General features: G+C 37.3%; 1 protein-coding gene across 6 annotated transcripts in view; it reads right to left on the reverse strand.

Moving 5' to 3' along the window:
* TMTC2 (transmembrane O-mannosyltransferase targeting cadherins 2) overlaps positions 1-25890 on the reverse strand; it is a 330806-nt gene that overhangs the window by 5034 nt on the left and 299882 nt on the right. For all 6 annotated transcript variants that reach the window (XM_067559871.1, XM_067559869.1, XM_067559870.1 and 3 more), the window contains one exon: positions 24040-24103. In XM_067559871.1, the coding sequence (XP_067415972.1) occupies positions 24040-24103 (64 nt within the window). The remainder of the gene's footprint in view (positions 1-24039; positions 24104-25890) is intronic.

Consider the following 25890-nt stretch of genomic DNA (forward strand, 5'->3'; position numbering starts at 1 on the left):
GCCTCTTCTCTTCCTTCCTACTTACTTTCATCTATTAAGAAAGCAATCCCACTAATATTGAAATATGATTCAATCTTTCAGAGCCATTAGGTTTCAGTGAGTTCAAAATTGAGCAAAACAACATAAACATCATGACGCTAACCTAACTACTTCTGGGTTTGTTTTTTCTTGCTCACACATGACAGGTTATTTTATCCCCCCGAATCACTTAAAAACCAACCATAGTAGGAAATTCTGCTATTTGTAAAGCATCTCCAACTCTCACAGTTTCCCTTTGCATTCACTCTCAGTTTGGAGAAGGGAAACTGATATTTGAGCACCTGGAGCAATCTTGTTTATGTACAATATGCATTAACCTCCTCATTACCACCCTATGCCTCAGCAGTCCACAGAATTAATTTTATTGAAATTAACGGAACTATAATAAACTCCTTACAAGTAAGTACGTTTTGACAAAAAGGATGCATTAAAACAATAGCTGAACATCTGCATACTGAATAGATGAGTGTCAGTCAGAAGCTATCTGTATATTTCTTTTTAAAAAAAATTGAATTGTACTATAATGAAATGGACCTTGATACTGCAGCTTGTTGCACTGGGACAAATCCTTCTCCCTATGTGGAGTATCTTACCTTCATCTGGGCTCTGTGCAGATGTAAGGGTCTGTCTGCATGGATCCAATTACAATATCTGGCCCTAAGATCTTTTCTTAATGGCTCAGGTTTTGTTTTTAAGATGTTAACTGAGCCAGAGTGTCAAAACAATGTGGGTTTTATAAATTGATACATCAGAAAATGAGCTTACAGAGAGAGCAAGTAGTCACAGAAGACAACAGATATGGGTCAGCAATCCAGAAACCTGCTTGATTGCCACATGCGCCATCTGATAGAAAAGATATCAGAAAAACTCTTGTGGAGTAGATTATGTTCTCAATTCAAACATACTCTGCACTGTATTACATTCTGAAGCATCCATCAACATAGTGTCGGGGAAATAGACCTTTTTCTTGTACTAGTTCAAATATTGCTCTCCACTCTTTCTTTTGCCTCTGCAAATTTGTAATCCAATTTATGTATGTGGCAAGATATCAAGGGCTTTAGGATTAAAAGTTTTATTTCCATACGTACATGAGCAAACCTTCCTTATGCCACGTTCTTTTTTAATCGTGTAAAATGTTTTTGCTATAGCAGGCTAAAAAAAGTATAATTACTGATTTTGCTTTGTTTGGATCTCTCTGATGAAATTGGAAACTCATTTTTTCCCTTGAAATTCCAGCAAATCAGCAAATAGGTTTAGCATATTAATGTTCAGGGTAAATAAATATATTTATCAATGTAAAATGAGCATGAAGTAATTTAGATGGAGCTGAAAAATCATGCCAACTCCTCTAATATTATAAATTAGAAAATCTGCAGGTTTCCTAAAAGAGACTGAGTGCCAACTACCTACCGGATTCACAGAGTACCAATCACTGCAGTATCGAGGCATTAGTGGTTTATTCTAACAAACACAGGAATTCCAGGTGAGTGATTATACATCAGTGTCATCACACCCTGCCAGCTGTAACTGATGGGCTGGGATCAGAGAGCCAGGAACAATCACTTCCGTTTCCCCCCCACATATATTGTCTTTTATTAAAAACAGCTGATGAAACTTTTCAGTACATTAACAAAGGTAGTTGGCAGCTACCACTCCAAAAATACAGGGCTTGTAGCACTGTATAACAAATGACACTACCTACTAATTCAGAGACTTGAAAAGAGAAACAAGCCTTCCTTCATTTCCTTTATGAGACAGATGCTTTATGTCACAAGAGCTGACTGGCAGTTCTATCAGAGGTATTAATGGTGTCTTTTATGTTCTGTTGGGAATGATTCCCCTTATTAGTGTTTTTTCTGGTGTATTTTTTTCCTTAGCTTTTTGGAGACTAACAAAGTAACTAACGAATAACAAAATAAAAATCATGTCATAAACACTGGGTATTGTTTATGTTGGTGAAATACTCCCAAGCCTCTTCCATACTACCACAATAGGAGAAGAATGTTCTGTGACATACAAAAACACTACTGGGAACTAAACTCTTCTGTGAAATACATCATGGAAATCCAAAATGTTTCCATTGAATTCCATAAACTTGCTTCATATTTACACTGATGTAACCAAGACCAGATTTTGGCCCCATATATATAAGATCAACAATTATCTGACAGATGCACTGGATTTTTTGTTCATCAACTTGTGTTCACTGCATACACAAATAACTATTAAAAGTAGTTCCAAATAGAATTAGGTAGCTCATGCAGATATAAATATGCATGTTATCACTTCATCTACCACCAACACACAGCTAGTTCTGGGTAAAGCTGACAACAGCACTAGTCAACAGTTTGGTGACAGGTAGTGAAAACTAGAACACTTGTTTTGTTACTTCAATGGAAGTGCTTTTCACAGCTGACAGTCTTTGGCTAATGACCACACAGCTGGAGATGGTAGCTTCTGAGCTTCAAATGAAATGATTTTTGTTTAAACAAAATATCCTAACGTGCACTTCAGTAAATTCATTGGTTCAAGCTATGTCTCCACTGACTGAACGCTAAAAAAAATTCATTGAGCAGCAGTCATCAATATTCCTCCTGCTTTCCTTCCCTTGCTTCTCCCCCGCTGCTCCTGTCTTTTATGAATTTCTGTAGTATAATTATGTTCTTTAGGTTTTAAAATGACATCGGAATTATTTACCAAATGTTGCAATCAGCATGGCCAAGCCAAAGCTGAGGACTTCAGTGGATTTGATTGCTCTATAAAAGCAGTGGTTTTCTGTGACTGATTGGAGAATGGTTACTTAGCTTCAGGGGTGCACAACAAGGTATTTTACTTCTAAAGTGCATTTAACGCATCTTAAATTGTTCTTTTAAGCCTTCCTGTCAATTAGAATTTCATCCTTTGAAAAGATGCAGATACGCTGCATGCAAATAGTTTATCTTAAGCTTTCTGGTTAGATGTCGCTGAAATATTCAGATATTTCAGCTTCATAACTGAAAACATATAGAGTTGATTGAAAAAGCCTGAGTGATAAAACAGAAAAGAAACAGGTTTAGTTGTAGAATGGATCACTAAGTCTGAAAACTAAGCATGGTCAGCCACTTCATCATGTCAGTAATCATGTTATAATGTGCTGTCGTGACTTTTTATCCTCCTTACAGTGATGGCAAGGATTTTCACTTGAACTTCTACTACTGGTGTCATTGCCATAGTGCAGTGTGCAATTTTTTAAGGCAATCAAAATGTCAACAGCTCTGTTTTTATTATTATTGCTAAAGATAAGTGTGCACAACTGAATCATTTCAACAGTGGCATTTATTTTTGACAGACCCCAAAATGTTACTTTTAAAGTTAGACTATGATCTAGAAGTTGCCGTCATGTTTCAGTGATGGCACTTCAAAGCCAGGGTTGGATTCTGCAAATTGATATGAATGCACAGATCGTATTTCCTATATACAGTCTCATTTAAGTCAAAGAAATCCACATAGAAAGAAAGGTGCAGGCATGTGGATTTATTTACAGGACAGAATCCTAGAGTTGCCAGATGTCCCAATATGCACGTGATAGTCTCACTCTCAAATACAACTCCCACTTCCCATCTGCCTTCCTAATCTATGGGAGCACTGCACATGTAGTTCCTAAACACCTGATCTATTCTTGACTCTTGCAGTGCCTATAACCAGTAATCCACTCTAAGCTGTGCCTGAATTACATTCATCAGTCAGAACACTAATCGCAAACATGAGTAGACTGTGATGTATCAGAGCTACATACAATGTATGTTCTGCAGGAGAAGGTAAGAGAAGTGAGGTGAAAGAAGAGGATGAGATGGAGAGGTGGAATGAGGAAAGCAGTGACTAAAAGCAAAGGGTCAGATAAAAAGTGAGGATGTGGTGGGGAGCTCCTTTCATTCTAATTTGAACACATATATGTTCTAATTAGCACAAGTTCCAAAACTGCATTAAATGAAAATGGGCTCAAACAGCTTAAACTTGGGGAAGTCTGGATTCAAATCCAAACGTCATGACTCTGGCCAATGGATAGAGCTGGCCAAACCCAAATAACAAGCCTGAACTCTGGGGAAATGCAGATTTGTATCCAATCTCCACTACTCAGACCCAGCTACAATATTAAAGTAACAGTGATGTGCAGGAAGACCTTAGCTAGTATTCCGCAATGGATGAAGAGCCTCTCACAGCGTAACATATTTGTCATATTTAGTCAGACAACATCACAAATTAGTAACTTCTGGAGGTGGCAGACTTGTGTAGTCTTAAAACAAATAAATACAAACCAACCAACAACAAAATAAAATCTTTTTTTTACAAAATTAAAAAAAATACTGCCCTCCAAAAACATATTTAAGCAGAACACATCATTTGTGTAGTTTAATCTATCATTTTAGTCTCATAAATCAGGATGACACATCAAGTTATAAATGGCAGGAGCAAAAAGTAACATAAGTAAACAACTGGGTCACCCTAACAACTGAAAATAAAATACACACATTTTCAGCAAGTGTAAGCTGTCATAATTCCACTGACAGCTGAAATCAGAAGAACTGCTCCTTAATGGCTAATTCCAGAATAAGTACAGTATGAAATTTTTGTTTATACATGTCTGGCCCTAAAGTGCTTTTGAAAGTCCTTAGCTGTGTACTTTAAATCCATACACTACAGTATTTTAAATAAAAAGGGAGAACAGCCTTCCATTTCAGAGGGGGGGGAGAAAGAGGAATACAGGGGGAGGCTTGCACACACAAGCCTGCTCAACTTTTCAGTTTGCTCAGGGATTTGGACACCAGCATCATTAAAGAAACTGTAGCTGTGAACTGGAAAAGAACTGTGGAACTTGGCATTGAAATGGGAACACCAACTCGTCTACTTTGCTTCTCAAATTACAACATCCATAGGGGACAACTTCTTAGCATAATACAATGGCTCTCCAGCCAGTGTGAGCTCTCACTCACTCAATCTCTTTTCCATGTCAATTTTGAGAAAAATATCCAGTTTTAGAAAAGCACAGAAAATTATTCAAAACTGAACATATATATTATGCTTAGCTGGTGAAAGATACCTGCCATGGACATTCGTATAAATTCATAGCATGCTGTATTTCATATTGGCAAGTTATGAATGAACAAGTTACAACTATGAAGTGCTGTAGATCATATTGAGAGCTTGAGAATCCCAAAAGGACATTTGCAATTTGGGTAGGTCTAGATATTTTCCCCAATAGTTATGCATCAATTGCTTTGTTACAATAAACTGAAAATAACCTCTCAGTAATCAGTCATCCACATGGAAATCATGATGAACATTTTAGATAGCTTTCATTCTAGTAATGAAATGTTGCTTAATATTATGGTTAAAATTTGTTTTTAAAAAATCATTGAAGTACGTTTTCCAGATCTCACAAAGTGTTTCTAATTAAACTCCTCTAGCTTTCCACCCCAAATATTTTCAATAGTGTACAAGCATGCAATAATCATATCTAATTTTCCCAGCACTTTAGAATTTCATACAAATATCTTCAAATGACTTAATTTTTGTTTGTATAAATCAAGCTGTGCTCTAATGTCTGCAATGTGATCGTTTTAACTAAGATACTTAACTCTATCTAATTAACATTGCAGTTTAAGAAGTACAACTTATTTAGCTTCTCTAACAAGAGTAGCCTGTGTATTAATTAGAAAGCCTGCATTTCCAGCAAATGTAAGGTTTGCAAAATGGAAGTGTCATCTGTAGTGACACTATACTATTGTGCAAGGTCTTTCAGAAACAATATTTTGTCTCATTAAGACAAACTGGAGAGTTTGTTTATTTGTTTTTGTTTTTTTAAAAGATTCCACAGAAAATCATAGACGATAATGGACTAAATGTTCACTTGTTCCACATCATCACTGTATTTCTGAAAATGGGAATGAGCTTTTCTACTTTTTATTGGAAAGAAGAAAAACAGTTTACTGTTATTGTCTGAGGGAAAACAACACCACATACTATTTATTTATCAGAAATGTGAGGTGAGGTAAGGTAAGGGAATATGACATGATCTACTTAGTCTGGCAGAACACCTGCAAGGCTGAACAGAATGTCTGTGCATATGACTGCAATCAAAACTAACTGGTCTCTAAAAAAACACTAATTTAATGATAATCGGCAATTGTTTATTTAGGTTCGCTCTTAATATATGAATGTAACTCCTATGAATTTAAAACAACTTTAAGTTTTTCCAGTCTAGTTCAATTTCTCTAAAAAACAAAACGGATTGCTTATAACTGTGTCACTGAGAGACCCAAGACAAGTTACTGACTCTTGCAATCTAAATAAGGCAGATAAAGCTACAAATAATGACAACAGATCACAGAGATAGGAAAAACAGTAAGCCAAAGGAAGTGAATATTGTTCTTGGAGGAGAATATTCATGTACAGAAGTGAGAGACCTCCTTGTATCTATTACACTAATATATATTATGTCAGCATTTAAAGTCAGTAGAGGTCTGTAAAAGAGTCAAAAGCAGGAGTGAACAAACATTTGAATTTTTAGATTTTTCATTGTGAATCTGAAAATGGGTCCATTCTGCAGGAAAAAAATCAAGCTTTTTAAATCCCCTTCCCCCTCTGAAAAGAGCTGCCTTTTTTCACTGAAAATGAGTTACATAAAACAGTGAAAGGTAGCTTTGAAATTCTGAGTTTGGAATTCCAATTTTTTTGCATATTTTGGATCTCTAGCAGTCGCTTCACCAAGATTCATAAAATGATAAAATCTGACAGGTGTGAAATCATCCCTTTTTCTACTACTGTAAAAAAGATTAAATACTTTGTTGTAAACAGTGACAAGACACAGTTGTTGTTGAAAGGGAATATCTTTAGTTAGAGTTGAGGAAACCAGTCTGCATAAAACAAACAAAGACCCTTACTTTGACTCAAAACTAAATTAAACCTGTTTGCAGGTGAAATTTCAGAGTGGTTAACTAACACATTAAATTTAAATTGTGTATGATTTCTCTTCCTGTTCTTATCTCTGTTTCTCATCCCTCTTCTCATTAATATACAGATATCAATCTTGTTTTGTTTACATTTCCTACCTCCAATTTTCACACAGACACTGAAGAGGGAAAAAAGCCTCCTGGTGGTGCAGATTGTCCCTTGCTGACAAACCTGGGTTGATCAGAATTCTTCAGTCCAATTTTCCAATCAAATATCAGATCGAGTTTAAAGTTCTAGTTGTGACCTTCATGGATGTCAGTGAATTAAGAATGAGATATTTAAAGACAGACTTCCACTGCAATACCAAGACTTCCCAGGGGAAATGGAACTCTCAATGATTAGGGTGAGGCTAGCGGAAGCTGGAGACACAGCTTTTCTCATCAGTAGGCCCATAACCGGGGAACTCTCCACTCTTTCAAAAAGAAAAGAGCTGCTCATACAACTGAGCATCTTCAAAACAAAATTAGTCCCATCATCTTTGTTGCAGCTTTCCCATAGCAATAATAATTATAAAAGGAGCAACCAATCCTCCCCACCCTCACCCATGTGCATTTTATCAATGGAGGAGAGAAGAAAGGAAAAAGCTGCAATTTTACATATTCCTAAAGAAGAGGGAATTGAAGAGAGTACTCTAATCTATATATAGATCACTACATAGGTTTATGCAGTGATGTGTGCTGCATAAGCAGACACAGACCAGTCTCACCATTTCCTAATTTTGGGTAAAATCACAACAAACTACTGAATTTCCCTGTTCACGTGGCATTTTTGGTCCAGAAAATCTGAGGAAGTATTGACCTCATGAGATTTCCAATATTTAGACTCTAGAGGTTTAGGTTATGAGCTACTTTTATATTGTTTTGATTGGTTTGTCAGGCTCTTTTATATATATATATATCTATATACACACAGCTGCTCTGAACTCTGATAACAAATAGTCAGAATCTCACAACACAGTGCATTAATTTTATAGGGATGCATATCAACGTAGGGAGCATAACACAATCGTGGTTAAAATTATGGTGATGGGTCTGGTATAAGAACCCGGAACAGAATTGCAGAAGAAAAAACAGGTAGGCCACAAAAGAGATTGATTAATTATGGGAGGACATTTTAGGCTACATTTTGAGCTTCCATTCACAGTTTACATTTGAACTAAGTCACTCCTGGCAACACCACTGGAAGCAATTCCAACAACTCACATTTCCACAATTGTGCTGGAAGGAAAATAAATTTACTGTTTATCAAGTGAAGTTAAAATGATTCCAGTAATTTAGATGTCAATGAATAATATCTGAACGCAGCTCTAAAATGTTAGAAAAAAATAACTTCAGTTTGCTGTAAATTGTGCAGATTTATAGAGTTGCCAAGTCAATCCCAAGGCAAAGATGAAAAAACCCAAGGCAAAGATGAAAACAACCTTGTTAATAAATAAATATACCTTTAAGATGACCTATAGTGCAAACAACATTTTTGACACAAGATAGACACTAGTGAAGTTGTCCGGAAGAACCTAGAGCATAAATATTTGTTTTCTTGTGGAACCTTTGTACAGAGGACCTCAAGTATTTGCAAACTCTAATTCTAGAAGAGATTTGTTATTCTTTCCCTGCCTTTGCTTTGCCCCCTCTAAAGATCATTCAGCTCCTTTCATCAGTGCTACTAGACTGAACTGGTTTGTCTAAATTCTGTCCTGTATTCATTTTTACTCATGGGGGTAGTGGAGCCCCAGGCAATAAGGAATATGGCACACTGGTAGCCCTCTTAGGAATTCTGTGAAATACAGTTTTCCATGTAATACATATGAATTAATGTCTCACTTGGCAGTGTGTAACCTGCAGGTGTTTTCAGTGTAGTATTCAGCAAATAAATCAACACTGCAAGTTAAAATGATGAACTTACAGTTTAAGTGTGATTATTTTATTTTGATAGTTGGTGTTTGAAGATTTATTAAGGCAGCAGTTCCCAAACTGTGGTCCCAGGACAAATGGCGGTCAGCGCACAAGGAACTAGACACTTGCCACACACCTTTAAAACGTTATGGTTTGCGCCTACCAGTGCTATCTTATTTGACACAATTGATCTGTTATACAGTGTCGTGTACATTTGCAGTGCTATGTAAGTAATAAATATTAATAATCAGGAGAGGTACATTTTAAAGTATTGTGTAGAATATTAGAGCCACATATACTACTTTGAAAGTTTGTTCCTAAATGTTATTACTAAATACTAGCTAATGAATATTAGCTTTCTAAAGCCAATATGATTATAGGTTGCTGTCATCTATGACCAATGTTTTCTTTTTAAAATTTGCTCTTTTTTTAAAGTAAGAAGAAGGTTGACCTTCTGCTGAAGGCACTGGACTAAGAATCAAGAGATATAGGTTCAATATCGGACTCTACCACAGACTTCCTGTATTGCATTAAGACTGGGACGTTAATTAATCGCTACCTGCCTCAGTTCACCACCTGCAAAATATTCTCTCTCTCTCATATCTATTTACAATGTAAGTTCTTTGGGGGTAAGGACCATCTTGTTCTGTGTGTATGAACAGTGCCTATGTACTATGGAGCCTCTAGGTGTTAATATAATAAAAATACAAATCAATAAACAAAAATAACTACTACTACTACTAATAATTATAATAATGTGAGCATTTCCACACTTCTGAAATTTGATCAGTTTGGAGAACATGCCTAACTATCCATCTAGTTAGCTAGTTTGTTTAAAATATCTAATTGCAAAACAAACACCAACTATATTAACACAGATTTAAAATTGCTTGGTGGTATGTTGTCCTCTTGAAAAATGTTGAGTTGAGTAAAACTCAACTTCTGGAAACCAGGAAATGCATAATTAAGGTTGTCCTTGCAACCTTAACTCTGCCCTCTTTCAGCACTGCCCCATTAACAAACATACCATTACTCTTCTAACTCCACAGTTGCTGAAATGTACAAGCTCTTCACCAGTCTCTCTTACCAGCAGTACTCCATCTAACACTATTAAAGAACAAAAAAACACTTATTTTTTCCCTTTATCATCATATGCACACTAGTCCTCCCAGACCGGATACACAAGCGAAGAAATGAACCTGTTTTAAAATATCATTCACAATTTGATTCCCCAAAACACTTAGTAGTTGTCATGCACTGTCTTGGGTAAAAATTGACCGATAGAGTCCATTGTGTCCTGTATCACAGGAATAGTGCCATCTCCGGCATTGTGCAGAAAAACAAAAAAAACCTAGAAAGTTTTTGGAAAACTCCCTATTTTTTTGCAGGGATTATATCTCCACAACCCCTAACTGAAATGACCCTAAATGTGGATAACTAACCCTACCCTGCACCTTCCCAAGACTCGGCAAATTTCAGCAGAATCCAATTAAGCATGTCAATTTTAGAGGACTTAGAAAAGTCAACCTTTAAAGAGAAGTTATCATGCAAACTTAACCATAGTGGTTGTGCCACACCACTATAATATACACTCTCACCCAGGGCCTAAACATAATTTTTTCAGGCCCAGTACAAACTTGTAACACTCACCCCCACTCACACACATACAACAATCCCTCATTCCATACATACAATCTCATGAGCCATAAAAAATTTTTTCCTCATGGTAATGGGGGTTGCAGCCTGGGTCGGGCCCTCCAGGGCCTTCGGGCCCCAGTAGAGTGTACCCTTTCCCCTCCCATGTTGGGGTCCTGCTCTCACCATAGAACCTGAGCTCCCCCGCCCATCAGTAGTGCACATACATCAGGTCCTGTGGAAATTAAATCCTAGTAATACTTAGTAATAGTAGCTCTTTCCTTGGAGCCCATATTTATTCCCAAAAAGGAAATTTTTGCTGAGCCTATGTTTTTCATATTCTATGTGCAGGAAATGTTTTCTTCCTCTATTAAGGATAAAAGTACAGTGCCAAATCTGTGGACCATCAAAAATACGCCTGCCAAAACCAAGATTTCCAAATAGAACTAAAGGACAAAAGAGCTTTCAAAAATCACAACAGAAGGGTTTAAATATATTTAGAAGTATAATTTATGTACAGTTACAGTACATAGAGGTGGAGAAGAATTCTGGGGTTACCAGCTTCTGCTCTGGTAACTCATATCGCTCCCTAGAAATAACAATAGTCAGATAAAATGTCCGAGAGGCACTCAATGTACTTGTATGTGAACTCACTTCAGATTTTTATTATGGGGTGGAATATTTTTTGTTTTTATCTTAAGGGGTATTTTCTTGAACACTAGGATTGTTTTAAATTAGTGTACGGCAGTGAACTACCACAGCAACAGCACTGTAACAAGCCAATATGTCAGGTTAAATACAGTTACTTCCAGTTCCAGAACTGAAGACAATTATATACTGAAGTACCTAAGAATTAGCAGAACTGTCTTAGCTTAGTAATTATAGCTGTTTGCTCTCCATTTTGAGGATATGTTACAAAAATAGCAGGAATGTCCATTTAAATGTATGCTTTGTGGTCCACTGCAGCTGACTGTGGCAAATGGCATCACGTGTTTCAACTTCTCAGATACAGTGGTCCAGATTGTCGCATTGAAAGGGACTTTCAGTTAGGGAAATGAAAAACCCCCTTCCTCACCATATCACCAGGAGATGTACCACTTCTGGCTGCAGCCTCCCCAAAAGAAAAGTTAATACAGCCTGGGAATACAGCAATTTTTAACAAGTTCCATGGGATGATGTGTGTCCCTTCCCACACACCTAGCTCTGACGCATTCTCTTCCCTTGTGTGGATCTTGATATATGCAGAGAGTCCCTCCACCCGCAGACCTCAGCAGGCACAGTACAGCACAATGTTAGGGTGCTTTTACTGAATGCAGCCACTTAGATGTTCTGCAAGAAACAGCTGTGTCAAAATTGCCAAGTCAAAAATACTGGACAGATATAGCACATGATAGTTGTCAGAGCAATGTTATTAGTGACACAGATGCTCACAGTAGGAGATCTTTATTGCTCTGAACAAACTCCACCCACCCCTAGCACTATGGCAATAAAAGATTTAGCGCTCATGAAGAAAATATGCAACTAGATATAGCAACCTGCCTCTAGAAATCATTCCTAGAGTGGAAAATACATCAGCACTATAGGCTAGACAGAAAATTAGGAAGTTATTTATTGCAAAATACCCTACTGGGTATGTAGAGTTGTTCGATTTATTTAATGAGCATTAAAATCCACGTCCTTATCAGCTCTAATTGGATAATAAATTCATCGCATTGTTTTTAGAATCAGCACTGGAATACTCTATTAGGAGAAAACCTTGATGGATTCTTTTTAATTGAGTTCAAACAGACGGATTAATTTCTGAAATGCTAATCTACTGCTGTGAGTTCTAAATTTCATGGCACTTTATTTTTGATTGACACTGACGGCATTCACAAGGTGTAGGCAATCCTGCTTTCTATATGAAGTAAGGTTGGTAGCTATGCACTCACAGCTCTATTACTACAGCACTGTGAAATACAATCAAGTGCATAGGGGTGACTGTGATGCATCTTTTCCTAGTCCGAGAAGTCCAACAAAATATAGTTTAAACTGACTACTGCCTCCCATCACCCCCCAAAGCATGATGAGCTCTTTTATATAAATCAATATTACAAATTTAGAATGTGACATCCCATAAATTAGTTTCACAGACCTGCTTTTTGAATTATTTATTAAATGAGTTATACACTGCAGTACAGACATAGCCATTCTACGGTTATTCTGTATTCCAATCCTGCACAGTAATCTTGGGAATCTATCTATAAAGCCCGGGATGAAATACTATAGGGAAGAAACCTGTTATCACAGAGACAGACCTAGATGATCTCATGATATTTTTCTGTCTCAAATTTTGATTAAGCACTGGGCATATCCAGAGATTGGACGTAAAGACATCATATGCATTTTCATGGTGTATGTCCAAACTCAAAAATGGTTGATTTATAAATCTATGGTCATTTAGGCCTTCATTCAGTAAGGTACCTGTGCTTAAAGTTTGGCACATGCCTAAGTATCTTCTGAATTGGGGTCTTGAAAATAAAACTCACTCAAAATAATTACTCACCTCACCTGTGAAATTTTACGACAAATCCTGCATTCTAATCCCAAATAAGCAGTCCTTAAATCAGAATTTCTTGGTAGCTAAGTACCAATGTGATGAGCACCTTAGAATATGTGTAACAATGCTAATAAAAATCATGCATGGTTTTGTGCAATTACAACATTTTATGTAAATTCATTTATTCACACAAGCAGATTTTGCATATTATGGTAGAGGTAGTATATATTGAGAAATTTACCCCCAAATGTTTTGTTTTACATACATACTTGTTGGGTTTTTATTTTATTTTATTTATTTATTTATTTTTTGACAAAAATCACTTTTTTCAAAAGTTTTAAGGAAATCTACTCTGCTCTGCCACTTACAGATAATAGGACAGCCCAAAGATTTTCATTATATGTATTACAGCCTTACTAGAGTTATGTACTATCTGAAAAAAATATTACACAGTAGATCAGTGATCAGAAAGATTGTTTTTCTAATTAATTCAAAACATTAAATTACTATTCCTATAATTCTGAAGATTAAATGCTGGATGATTTCATGATGAGCAAAGGGTTAATTAATATCAAATTGAACAGTCGGATTATTTCATAATTGTTTACTTGCTTCCCTCATTAAATTTCCATGTCTATTAAAATAAATATATAAATTCTATAGTTTATACAATCTACAGAGATTAGCTACACAATATATCTAGCAATAATTAGGATGAGAAAGATTTAATATATAGCATAAAAGGGTAAAATCTTCCACAGATGAAAAATGAAAGCACTCCCCACTATCATATTTTGTTAACAAAACAAATCTCTCAAAAACAAGTCTCTCCCTTTCTGCTCTGCAGATTATTTTTGGATAAATAATTTTGTTATTTGAAAAATAATTTTCATAATTATGTCTCATACTTTGCCTTATTTCTTTTTAAAAAATAGTACCAGTAATTAAAGGCCATGATTCTCTTTCAACAGGGAAATAAATCAGGAATAATGAAGACAAGCATGTGACACTTGTGTAAATGAAAGAAGAATCAAGTCCAAAATGGTTAACTGACCATGTGTAATTTAGAATGTTTGCAGGCAAAACACTTTTTTGGGTATATTTTAAACCATGCTTAAAAGTACTTAAGGTTATTTAAGCATGATACCCAGCCAGTGTATACTCTTAAAATAGGAAGCCCCTACATTAAGGGATACCCTCTTAACCAAATTCTAGGCCCACACAACAGGGTTCTACTGACTGCTTTAAATAGGCTCAGAATGTGCCTATTTAACTATTTTCACTGTTAAAAAGATAAGACTGTTTGCAGTAAAGAGAATAAACAGAAAGATTTATTTCTAAATGAAAAGAGTTAGTGTCTGTTTTCCTCATTGTCTATTTTTGTTCCCTTAATATTAAAACAGAGAACAGTCATAGTGTGGTTCGATACCTCCCACAGACACAGCTCACACATGAAGATGGAGCACATGAATGCTCGGGAAAGGATTTGAGCATTCCATAATGCTGAAAACTGTGGTCAGTTTTAGAACATTTGCTTTTACAGAGCTCCTAGCCGGCATGAGTATGTGCAGAGCACTGTAGGGAACGATTGTAAAATATTCTCCGGTACATCCCAAAGGAAATTCAGTATTTTCCACAGTTGAGCAACTTGTTTTTCAAATTAGGCAACTCATCCAGATATTCTACTTCAATATGGCTGGTAAATATCCAGTTTTAACTATAATCTTTCCAAGAACACTGTCTTCTGGGAGGTACCTTGTCCCCAGGCAAAGATTGTTATGAGGGGGGATATTTTGAATAAAGACAAGAGAGAGGCACTAATCTTCACTAGTACAAGGCTCTTCACATCAGCAAGCACTGATCTTTAGGGTCTCCTGGCAGGCAACTAGTATAAGGTACTGAAACAGTTTAAAAGTGTTCAGTAGGAGTTGGAATGAACCATCACCTAATAGCTGAAGGGAAGCAGTCTATGTACCCCAGGCAAATGCCTCTAAGCAAGTTCCAGAGAGTGGATCAGCACTTGGGTTAAATGCAGCAAAGTCAAGAGGAGATCAGGGGCTAGAGCCTGTGCAATTTTCTCCACTATAAGCAAGAGACATAAGCATCACTGTCTGGGCTGCCCAGGAGATGGTGAATGGAATCTGCAGCAGTTCCCCACTCCATCCAACTCAGCAATGATGAGAAGTCTGGGATCGTTGGGAAGGTATTTTAGCAGTGAGATGCTCACAGGCAGATGGTGTTTGTAGCAGGGAGTTATGCATATGGTGCATGTGGACCTGGCAGCTCAAGCAAACAGTAGGAGTTTAACCCCCCCTCCACCTTTGTATTCTCTGGACATCCAGAAGCAAGTATGGGGACAGACCTGGAAGTATACATCTGTGTTTATTCTACAGTTTACTGGATGCAGGACCAAAAAAAGCATTCACATGGGATGGATTTTGGGATGGATTCACATGGAATGGATCATGGGATGGATTTTGGGTAAGCAAAGAAAGAGGTAGGAGGAATGCTGTATAATCCACTCCTGCCAATGGTGCCAGAACTGTCATATTGGAAGCTGGCACCAAGTTTATAGAGATTGACTTGAGCAAACAGGGAGTGGTCTTCAGTGAAGATGATCGGATGAATTCAGTGTGTGGAAGATTCAGTCATCTTCCACAGACTCACCTCTGCTGCTGTAGTCAGTAGTCCTACTCAGGCTAATTGAAAGGGCTGCCAAAGATTCAGGAGGGAGGCAAATATGGAAATCTGGTGTTTGTGCAGCACAAGGAGGAAGTTACATGTTAAAACAATTTTTAGGTATATAGGTTTGCCTGGGAGTTTCAGGTTGGACAGAGATACATGTTGGTAATAAGATCTGACATTTACTATTTATTTCTTTAAATGTATTCTTCTTCTTGTATGCAGACATAAGAGCTCAATGCCCAGGTTCAGCAACCAGAGAATAGACCTTCTATCAAGAAAGGGTAGGCATTGTACACCATCCTTCCGCTGAACTGGCACTCTTCCACCACGAGTTACTGTCTGCAGTGCTGTCCCACAGTAACAGCGCAGAGAGGCCAATCCAGTTCATAGATGCAGTAACTCTGGATAAGTCAGAGAGTAGCACCTTGATCCTGGTCCAGGATTGACAGACAGAAAAGGAGGCAGGTGCAGTGCTGCACTCCTGAATTTACTTAGAGTGCCAGACCCCACCCCCCGTTGATGCTTCCACTCTACAAGAACAAACTCATTGCCTTCACAAGGTGCCCCCAGTCAGTAATGAAAGCAAAGCCAAAGTAGATGAAATGCAAAATCAAAATTCAAGTTCTCATAGTAAATAGTGAAAGACAAAAATTAAATTTATAATACTACAGAAGCCACCTATCTTGTCTTTTAGGACCTTTTGCCATAAATGAAAAAATACATTAACAACATGGACTATAAGGAAGCATTGGAAGCATAATAATACAGTAGATGGTAGGGATTTCCAGGAATCTAGAAGGAATCTATTTTCAACAATTAGGCAATTCCATACCTAGTAAAGATTTGATGTCATGATTAAGGCTCTGATATTTCAATGAACTCTGCATGTATGGTGTTAATCTGCAAGCATTTGGAAAAAACGTGGTATACAGCATTTTTTAAAATTGTTTACATAGTCTTGCGTTAGCGATCTACATATACCCTTCAAGTCAAGCAATGCTTTAGTTTTCCACATTGTGATTAAGCTATCGAGTCGAGAGTGTATTTGTTTTGCCAAAAGGTGCAGTTCTCTTTACCCATTTGTTCTGTGTGTGTGTCTTTGTGTATATTGTTATAGTAAGATATTTAATCAAACCATTTTGAAGTGGTAGAGTGGAAACAGCTGTATCTGACAATGTGCTGATGACATGGGGCTTAAAACTGTCAAGAGCTGCAGATTGCAAGCAGCACTAATATGAAACTGGGAGGGTAGTGGCTTGCAGGTCATGGCATCTTCAGGAGGAATGTATCTAAACCAATCAGCTGAAGGTAGTGGCTCAAAGTCTCAAAGATCTGGTGAGCTTTCATTTAATACTCCAGAGGCCATACTTCAAAGTGCCCCTTCTTTTCAAGATCGATGGCCAGATGTGGAGGAGCTTTTGACAGATCAGTTGTTTCAAGTTCAGACTTGAAAAAAAAAATAGGAATGCTACACTATTACCCAAATGGTGTCCCAACAAATAAATAGAAGTTAAGGTTTAATCAATATCTTATGTTCTGGAAAAGGATATCAGATTAAAGCAAGTTTCTAGATGACTGATTTTTCCACAACAAAATTAGCTTGAAGCACATTTTCAAAGTGCCTAACAACCTATTAAAGGAATTTCCTGATTTTGGAACATCACAAAGGAATGGTAACTAGAAATCATCTCTAAGCACAGACCTTTCTCAGTAATATTCCCATTTATATCAATTATGAGAGAATAGCTAAATGTCTAGAAACTCTCTTCCCGTATTTCTTGTTGTGTAATTTATTATTACTAGGCTGGTTTAACATTTTCCCAGTTAACATTCATCAAGAATAACATTGCTAGAATTAACAGTTACACGTGTAGTGATTGAGAAGGATCTAATATGATTTTGGTTTACCCATGGCAAAAAAGATAAATAAAGTAAGAATGTATTCTTCACGTCAGCCTTATAAGAGAAAGGAGTATAAGCTGGCTGGAGGACACGAACCTCGTCTTAAAATGCAATTTAACAAGAACAGCTTTGTATTTTTTTTTTTAAGTGATTCCTATATTTTACAGAAGTTTATGCTCTCCTGATATCTGATTGGATGAAAATTGTTATAAATTATGTTAGCATATCTGTTGATAATAGGGCTGACACATAAATGTTCTTAAGATAGAACATTCAGATCTAATGATGGAACTAATAACAGTCAGATTTTTTTCTCCCTCCTCCAGGATAGCACTTCATATTCTACTGCTGTTGGCTGCATTGTCATTATGCTTGTTAATTGTAATCCAGGAACATATTATATATATTTATTTAACTCAACTGTGCTGAATTCAAGATCACTTCTAATCATAGAAAATTTCCCAACATTTTCTGAGGTCACCAGAGTAGGAAAATATAGCACTTCCAATATTTTTCAATACAATCAATGAATCGTAAAAATGTAGGGTTGGAAGTGACCTCAAGAGGTCATATAATCTATCCCCCCATGCTGAGAGGGGACCTATACCCTTCCTGATAGGCACGTACCCAACATATTCTTAAAAAACCTCTAGTGATGGGGATTCCACACCATCCGTTTGGTAATCTATTCCAGAATTTAACTATCTTTACAGTTAGAAAGTTTTCCTAATATCTAACTAATTAATCACTATCTTCTTTGTAACCGCCCTGAACATATGTGAAAACAGTTATCAGGTTTCCCCTTAGTTTTCTTTTGTCAAGACTAAATGTTCAGTTTTTTAACCATTCCTCATGGGTCAGATTTTCTAAACCTTTTATCTTTTTTTGCTCTCTGAATTCCCTCCAATTGATGCACAGTGTGCTGCCCCAAACACCCCAGCTGAAGACTCACCAGTGTTGAGTAGAGCAGAACAATTATCTCTGATGTCCTACATAAAAAACTTTTAGCCTTTTTTTTTTTTTTTTTTTTTTTTTTTGCAATTGCACCACATTGTTGACTCATATTCCATTGGTGATCCACTATAATCCCCGGATCCTTTTCAGCAGTACTACTGCCTAGACTGTGATTCCCCATTTTGTATTTATTCATTTGATTTTTCTTTCCCAAGTGAAGTACTTTGCACATCTTTACAGAATTTTAATCTTGTTGATTTCAAACCAATTCTCCAATTTATCAATGTCCTTTTGAATTCTAATCCTGTCCGCCAAAGATTTTAAGAACCCCTCCCAGCTTGCAAATTTTATAACCATACTCTACACTCCATTATCCAAGTCATTAATGAACATATTGACCCATACTGGACCCAAGACAGAACCTTGAGGGATCTAACAATACATCTTACAATCAGAAGTTTATTTCAGAGATGAAGGCTTTACCCAGATTTCATTTTACATCAATCTTATCTTTAAAACATGATCCTATTATTAGTTTGTCTATTTCAGAACAAGTGTTTCTCCTCTTGCCACCAAACACTTTTTTTCTCAGTCTGAGCGGGTGGCCTTTTTACAACTACTACAGTAAAAATGAATTGGTTGAGCAGCAGAGAGCAAAGTGGCTCAGGATGAATAATTTTACTGCATTAGCCTCTGCTGGTTACAGTTGTGCCCAAGCCTCACGGCAATGTACAAAACAGAAAAATGTATGTGCAAGACACAAATGCTCCTATAGAGATAAAACACTCTGTATACAAAAACTACAGTATTAGTCAAGTGAGTAATTCGGAGTGAAAGTCACACACTAGGAGACTATTTATTTATTATTACAGATAGCTGAATCCATTTGCACAAAACAAGAACCAGCTTGAACCTTTGCTTATCCCACAGACTGAATAGATTATAAAGCCAGAAATGACCACTGTGATCATCTTGTCTGACCTCCTGTATAATACAGGCCATAAGACTTCCCTGAACTAATTCCTGTACCCAAGATCCTTAGTGGGCTTCTACTGGGGGCAGCTCGCCTGTGCTTAAGTCTGTGCCATCACATCATCACTACTATTGTTACTTGTGCTGGATAGATTGAAGCTAGCACGGATATGCCGACCCCATGCTACAATCACACTTTAGTTTGCAGTGTGGATGCACCCTAGTTTGGAGTGAATAATTAAAAGTTATGAATTGGGTTAGAAATGCTATATAAAAAGTTATGGAAAGGTCAGCAGAACTGAGACAGAAACAAAATAAACTGATAGGAAAAAGTTTAATCTATGTAAGAATTAGGGACTGATATCTGCCAAGCGTCATGCACCTTGTAGGTCTGTCACAACCATATACCATCACACATTTTTTATGAGAGAAAAAGACATCCACACAATGCCCTGTGGCCTACAGGGAGGTGCACTGAACTGCCATCTGAAAGCCCACAAAATCGAATATTAGTCTTCTACTCGCTTCTCCTGATATATCTTTGTACTTCATAACCCTTATTAACCCAGGCCTCACACTTCTACCTTAGAGGAGGTGTAACTATCATTTATTCATTTTCCGCTAAGATAACAGAGATTGGACAAGGTCATGTCAGGCAGAGCTGGTAACATAAATCAGCTGTCTACAATGACAGTCCCATGCCTTCATCCATTTTGCTACACTGCCTTTTCAGGTGAAATGGGCCAAATTATCTCTTTGTGTAACCCATGCCAACAGCATGGGTCTTTGTTGCTCTCATGTGGCTAGAACACATTGTGACAAGGCCAGACATGATGGCTACAGAAGAGTAGTGGAGGGTATCTATATTAGCCCCAGGATCAACAAATCCCTGTTCCCTGGGTGATCCAGGTGGGGCTACTTCAGGGCAATTAGGCCAATTAGGCAAGCTGAGGCCAATCAAGGAGCTTGCCCCAGCAGTTAAAAGCCTCCCTGTCAGGCAGACGAGGGCAGCTGGAAGGGAGTTAAGAGGAGGAACAGAGCAGAGGAGAGGTACTACAGGGCTTGGAGCAAACCCTGTTGCTACCACAACCCAAAAGGTACCAGAGACAAGGAGGGTGCCTATCCGGGCATGGCCAGGGATCCAAGGCACACAGGCCTGAGGGAGAACCCCTCCCCACCGGGTTCCAGGAAGCAGACTGTGAGCAATGGGACCAAGGACAGGTGACCCAGGGAAGGGAGTAAGTCATGGACTGAGCAGTTTTGAGACTACTCCACACAGGGTCCCTGGGTTGGGGCCTGGGGCAGAGGGCAGGCCCAGGCCCAGGCCCAGCCCCCCCCAGGCATATCGCCGGCATAGCCGAAGAGGGCGCAGGACCCCCGAAAGGGCAGAACAGGCCGCCCTCACCACAACATATAGAGCTTAATGAGTTTGTTACTGACTCCATACTAATGGGAATTGTCCGTTAGCTCAAGTGGTAGGCCTTCATGCTTTTTGATTTAGAGAGTCCAAGTTCAATTGCTTTAGATGATGCACACAGAGATGTCATTACACTTTCCTGTGTATTCTCTAACCACTAATCATACTCTTCTCCCAGAGTCAGGACTCCTCATAGCCAGCAATCCCATGATAGTTCACAAATAGCTGTGTTGCCCTCAGAGGATAACACCATATCTTCTCTGCCAGTTATGCCAAGAGCAGAGCTGGCAGTGGTCTGTGCTGTGTACCTGAGGGTTGTAGGTTCAAACTTAGTGACTGATCCATTCTGGAGGGAAATATATACAAGTCAGTGTGTGGACCCTGCACTAATTGTTGAAATGACTTCATATTGTTAAAAATATATATATATATTTAGAGGTTAATTTGGACATTCTGTCAATAGTAGTTTAATTGATACACTTTTAGTGTTTGAATTTTGGTTAATGGGAATGTCCCTTTAAGAACAGGTGCACAGATGGGCTTATATGAAGAAGACAGAGCAGTGTGTTGGAAATGTGGGAACTTTGTTTAATAAACCAATCTTTTCAGTTATGCCAGAAGGTGCAACATTAGCATATATTAGGAGGCTGGAATGTCTCTGAACATTGCTAATAAGCTTCAGAGCCTTTTGCCTGTGGATCACCAGTTTGAATCCTAACTCAGTAGGAATTAAATGCTGTCTCCCACTAACATGAGACGAGTTTGGTGGGTCTCAATTCTAGCTGCCACAGTACAAATAAACCAACATACTTTACACTGCTTGTCAGACATAACAGAAAGACCAAAAACTTCATGGGCCATGAAGAATAAGCTACCCCTGTTGCCCTAGATGACTTTTTTCCCCACATCAGGACTGAGGAATGCTGGCAGGGCAGTGTTTGGAAAGATTTCAGTGGTGTTCCCCTGTGGATAAGCAGTTTCTTCATCAGGATTGCATGGCCATTAAATCCACATACTTTGTTTAAAGCTGGAGTCTTAAGGTCATATGCAAATTGTTGCACCTATGCAACATAGCTCATTAAATTATTTACATAGAGTATTATTTGCATAACCCTTTTTTTTGTTTGTTTTATTTTTAAACAGAATTAATTGGCAGTAAATGGCTGAAAATAAGGATGGTTACTCAAATTAAACTGAAAAGAGCACATGCTTCTAATTTCTTTCCCTTCCTAAGTAAATGATCTGAGTTCCAATACGCTGCCATATCACTGAAATAAAACTAGTGCTCAATGGAATACTTTGATACTCTATTCTCAAAATGTACTGTATTCTCCAAATTTCAGGACTTGTCTACACTTACCTCCGAGATTCGGCAGCAGTCGACTGGAGTGATGCAAGCTGCGCAAAAAACTTGCATAACTCCCATCAACTTCCCTGCTTCTCTTCTGTGTGCCATCTTTACTGCACCGCGCCGATGGGAACCGCGTTCCCGTCGATGCAGTGCTACGCCACTTGAGAAGGTGATCTTAATACGTCGATCTCTGGATCGACTGAGCAGGTCTTCACTGACAGTGAAGACATAGCCTCAGATATCTACAGAAATAGATAGCAGATTTCTAAGAGACCTTTTGAAAGTAAAATGACTAACTGAAAATATAAGAATGGTGGTTGTACCAACTGTGTATCATTAGAGTGGCTTTTCAACATTTAATATGTCCACAGTCAAAGAAAGGATTAGGACTTTGTGGAAGAATATAAAAATTCTTCAATCCTCCAGATAGAATCTTACCAAGTGGAAGAAACAAAGAATGGAATATGGAAAGCTGGCATTGCTATGGAGAGGGAGCTCAGGATTTCTGGGTATTTAAACTATACATAACATAATTTCAGATAATTTGGGATTTTATTTATTTTTACCTTTGACTCTGAATTTTCCCGATTGCATTTAAAAAAAAAATCTATTTTTTGTGGGGATTTTGTTGTTGTTGTTTTTGCTCTAAAGTTACTCATGTATATTCTCAAAGTTTTTTTTTGTCTGGGAATATGCTCTATAAGTTTGCTTCATTATATAGCTCTAAGTGTTAAATATCTTGGGTGAGATCCTGGTTCTACTGATGTCAATGGGTGTTTTATCATTGACTTCAGGATTTCACCTCTTGTTTCTAAATTGGAAAGTTAATCACACAATTTTTAAGATGGGGTAAGTAATTGACAAAAAGAAAAAGCTGTCTTATTACTTTTATTCAGTGAGAGTTATTTCATGCAGTCCTTATTCCACATCAGTAATGCTTATGGAAACATTCTAAAGAAAGAATTATCAAGTTTAGTGAAGGTAGAAACAAGCATTTTTGGGGAGGAAAAAAGGGGACTGTGGGGGAAAAAAAACATGTGCATACACTTCCTCCAACTTTCCCCACAACTCACCACCTCCCCCTACCTCCAACCTCCCCAAACTCCTTTCTACCATCTCTTCAAAGTAAAAAAAGTATTTAGTTTGTATATGGTGCATAACAATATGAAGTTATATCTGAGGTAATAGCAACTTTGGGATTGTTTTAGAACAAAACTTTCATTACAGATAAAAAGCCTGAAAATTATCATTTAAAATTTCTTATCCAGTATCTGGAATGCAGACAGTCTTTCTATTCTCTACCCACCAATGAAAATGTCTGGCATTAGGAGGACCCAAAAAATTAACACATTTGACTTTGCATAACTAAACTTAAGCCTCCTAAAATAAAACTTTTATTTAAAACATAGTAATACAATTCTACTTGTTTTTTGAACTTTATACCAAGACTGGAAAAAAAAATATAGTGATTAGTTTGACAATGAAAAGCTTTATTTGACTTCTACTACCCTCTAATTATTCATTAAAAGCATTCCCTATACAGGCTCCGAGATCACACATTCCCACAATTAGTTTCTCCTCAAAGTACCAGAAGTTCTAACACAATTGTGAGTTCATCATTTTGAGTAACGCATGTCATTTAAAAAAAAAAAAAAGCACTTACATTAGGTCTCAATCCTGCTGCCATTTTATAATACTTCTCTGCTGCTTCATTGAGACTGGCTTGTCTATTGGTGCAGGGGGAAAAAAATAAAATTACAATTAGGGTTTTTTTTTTTTTTTTTTTTTTAGGTAAACATGGCAAATGTGGACATGGATAATTGTGTTTGCTTCCACCATTTAAAACATCCTATTACCAAATGCCAATACAATTATTATTTTTATTGCTCTGAATATCAGTTCTCTATAATGACATGCTATTCTTATTTCCTATTCACGTTTTAGTTCTAATAGGATTTTAGTGGTCGTTGAACCAACTGATCCACTGTATTTTTTTGCAAGTTTATGGCCCTTTGCCAGATTACACCAGCTGAAGATCTGGTACAATATTTGCAAAATTAGCTATACCTTTAGTATTATATTTGTGAAGGTTTGGGTTGTAACATAATGCGACATGTCTTTATTCTCTTCCCACAACACTGTCATAAGGAAGCTGGCAGAGGCCAGCACATGCACAAGAACAACCAAACAAACTGAAGGGATGCCAGGTAAATTACACCTTCCAACATTATTAACATTTGGGTTATTACAATCCTTAAACCAAACAGAAGGACAAATGTATTACGGCTTCCTGTACCAAAAGGTAGTCAAAGGCTAATTATTATAGAAACCTGGGTGTCTTAACTGTAGACTTCTCATTCCTAATAGGCAATTGTTGGCATGTTTGTTAGAGGGCTACAGATGCATTTTTGGTTAAGTTCATAGTCCTGTCTTGTGGCATATTCTCCTGCAGCTTTTAGAGGATGGAAGAGGTGGAAGGAAAAGAATAACAACTCAAATTTCATCACTTTGTTTTCCAGATTTCCAGAACACTTGTAAATTAAATCAGTACATTCAAAGTGAGCAGTTGGATCTGCAGGTTTTACCTATAAGGTTTTTTTAAACTGTTTATTGTTCAGGGATCATAGATTGCAGGTGTTAAACCTCCATTTGACTTTCCACTGGAGTTTTGAAAATTAACCACACAATGTGCTACCGGCAATTCATTCAATCAATGCATTTTGATAGACAGTTATTAGTCTTCAGAGTAAAATGGAGGAAGTAAAATCCTTTTGGAGTTTCACATAGTTTTCTAGCAAGTTGAAACCATTTCCTGACAAGCAGTTTGCCAAAGGAAACCCAGTTTATACCCATCAACTGTTTTAAATTACTCTGCACATTTATCAGCTCAGTGGTTGAGTGGTTAGCAGTGAGTGTCTAAAAATATTCATTTAACACACTTCTGAAACATTCCTGTTGGGTTTTAGTCAAAGGGATGTTGTGGCACTTAAAACTCCTCAGCAAAAAGCTAAATTTCACAACTTAGTAAAAGACAAGTGAAATTAAATGTCATGTAGCTTTCATTTCCCACAATATCAGGAAATATAACCATCCTAAATGCAGCAAAATTCTGTATAAACAATGCGCCTTTTTTCTTTGCCTACTGGGCAAGGCACATTTTCCTTACGGAAGAATTGCTTGCATATGAAAATGGAATGGATTGAAATTCATGCTCCTTCTAGCCCATTGGAAATACATTATTCTTTTTTCCTTCCACAAACATATCTTGAAACATGGACCATTAATTTTCAAGTTGAAATCAATTTGAATTTGTAGTTCTTTATTAAAAATTGTTTTCATAAATGTATTCAATCCATACTAATCTTGTGAGGAAAATGCAAGTTCTATTATGAGGCATTCATAAACAGCTCCTTCAGCTAAGGTATAGCAGAGTACATTCACATTCTCACTGGAAAGCTAAACTAGAATTCATTATGTTAAGCCCTGGAATGGTTTCCCCTTGAGGAAAAATAAA

The sequence above is a fragment of the Emydura macquarii genome, unplaced genomic scaffold (assembly GCF_026122565.2).
Source record: "Emydura macquarii macquarii isolate MOO-44397 ecotype Brisbane River unplaced genomic scaffold, CSIRO-AGI_Emac_v2 contig_2205, whole genome shotgun sequence".
Classification (NCBI taxonomy): Eukaryota; Metazoa; Chordata; order Testudines; family Chelidae; genus Emydura; species Emydura macquarii.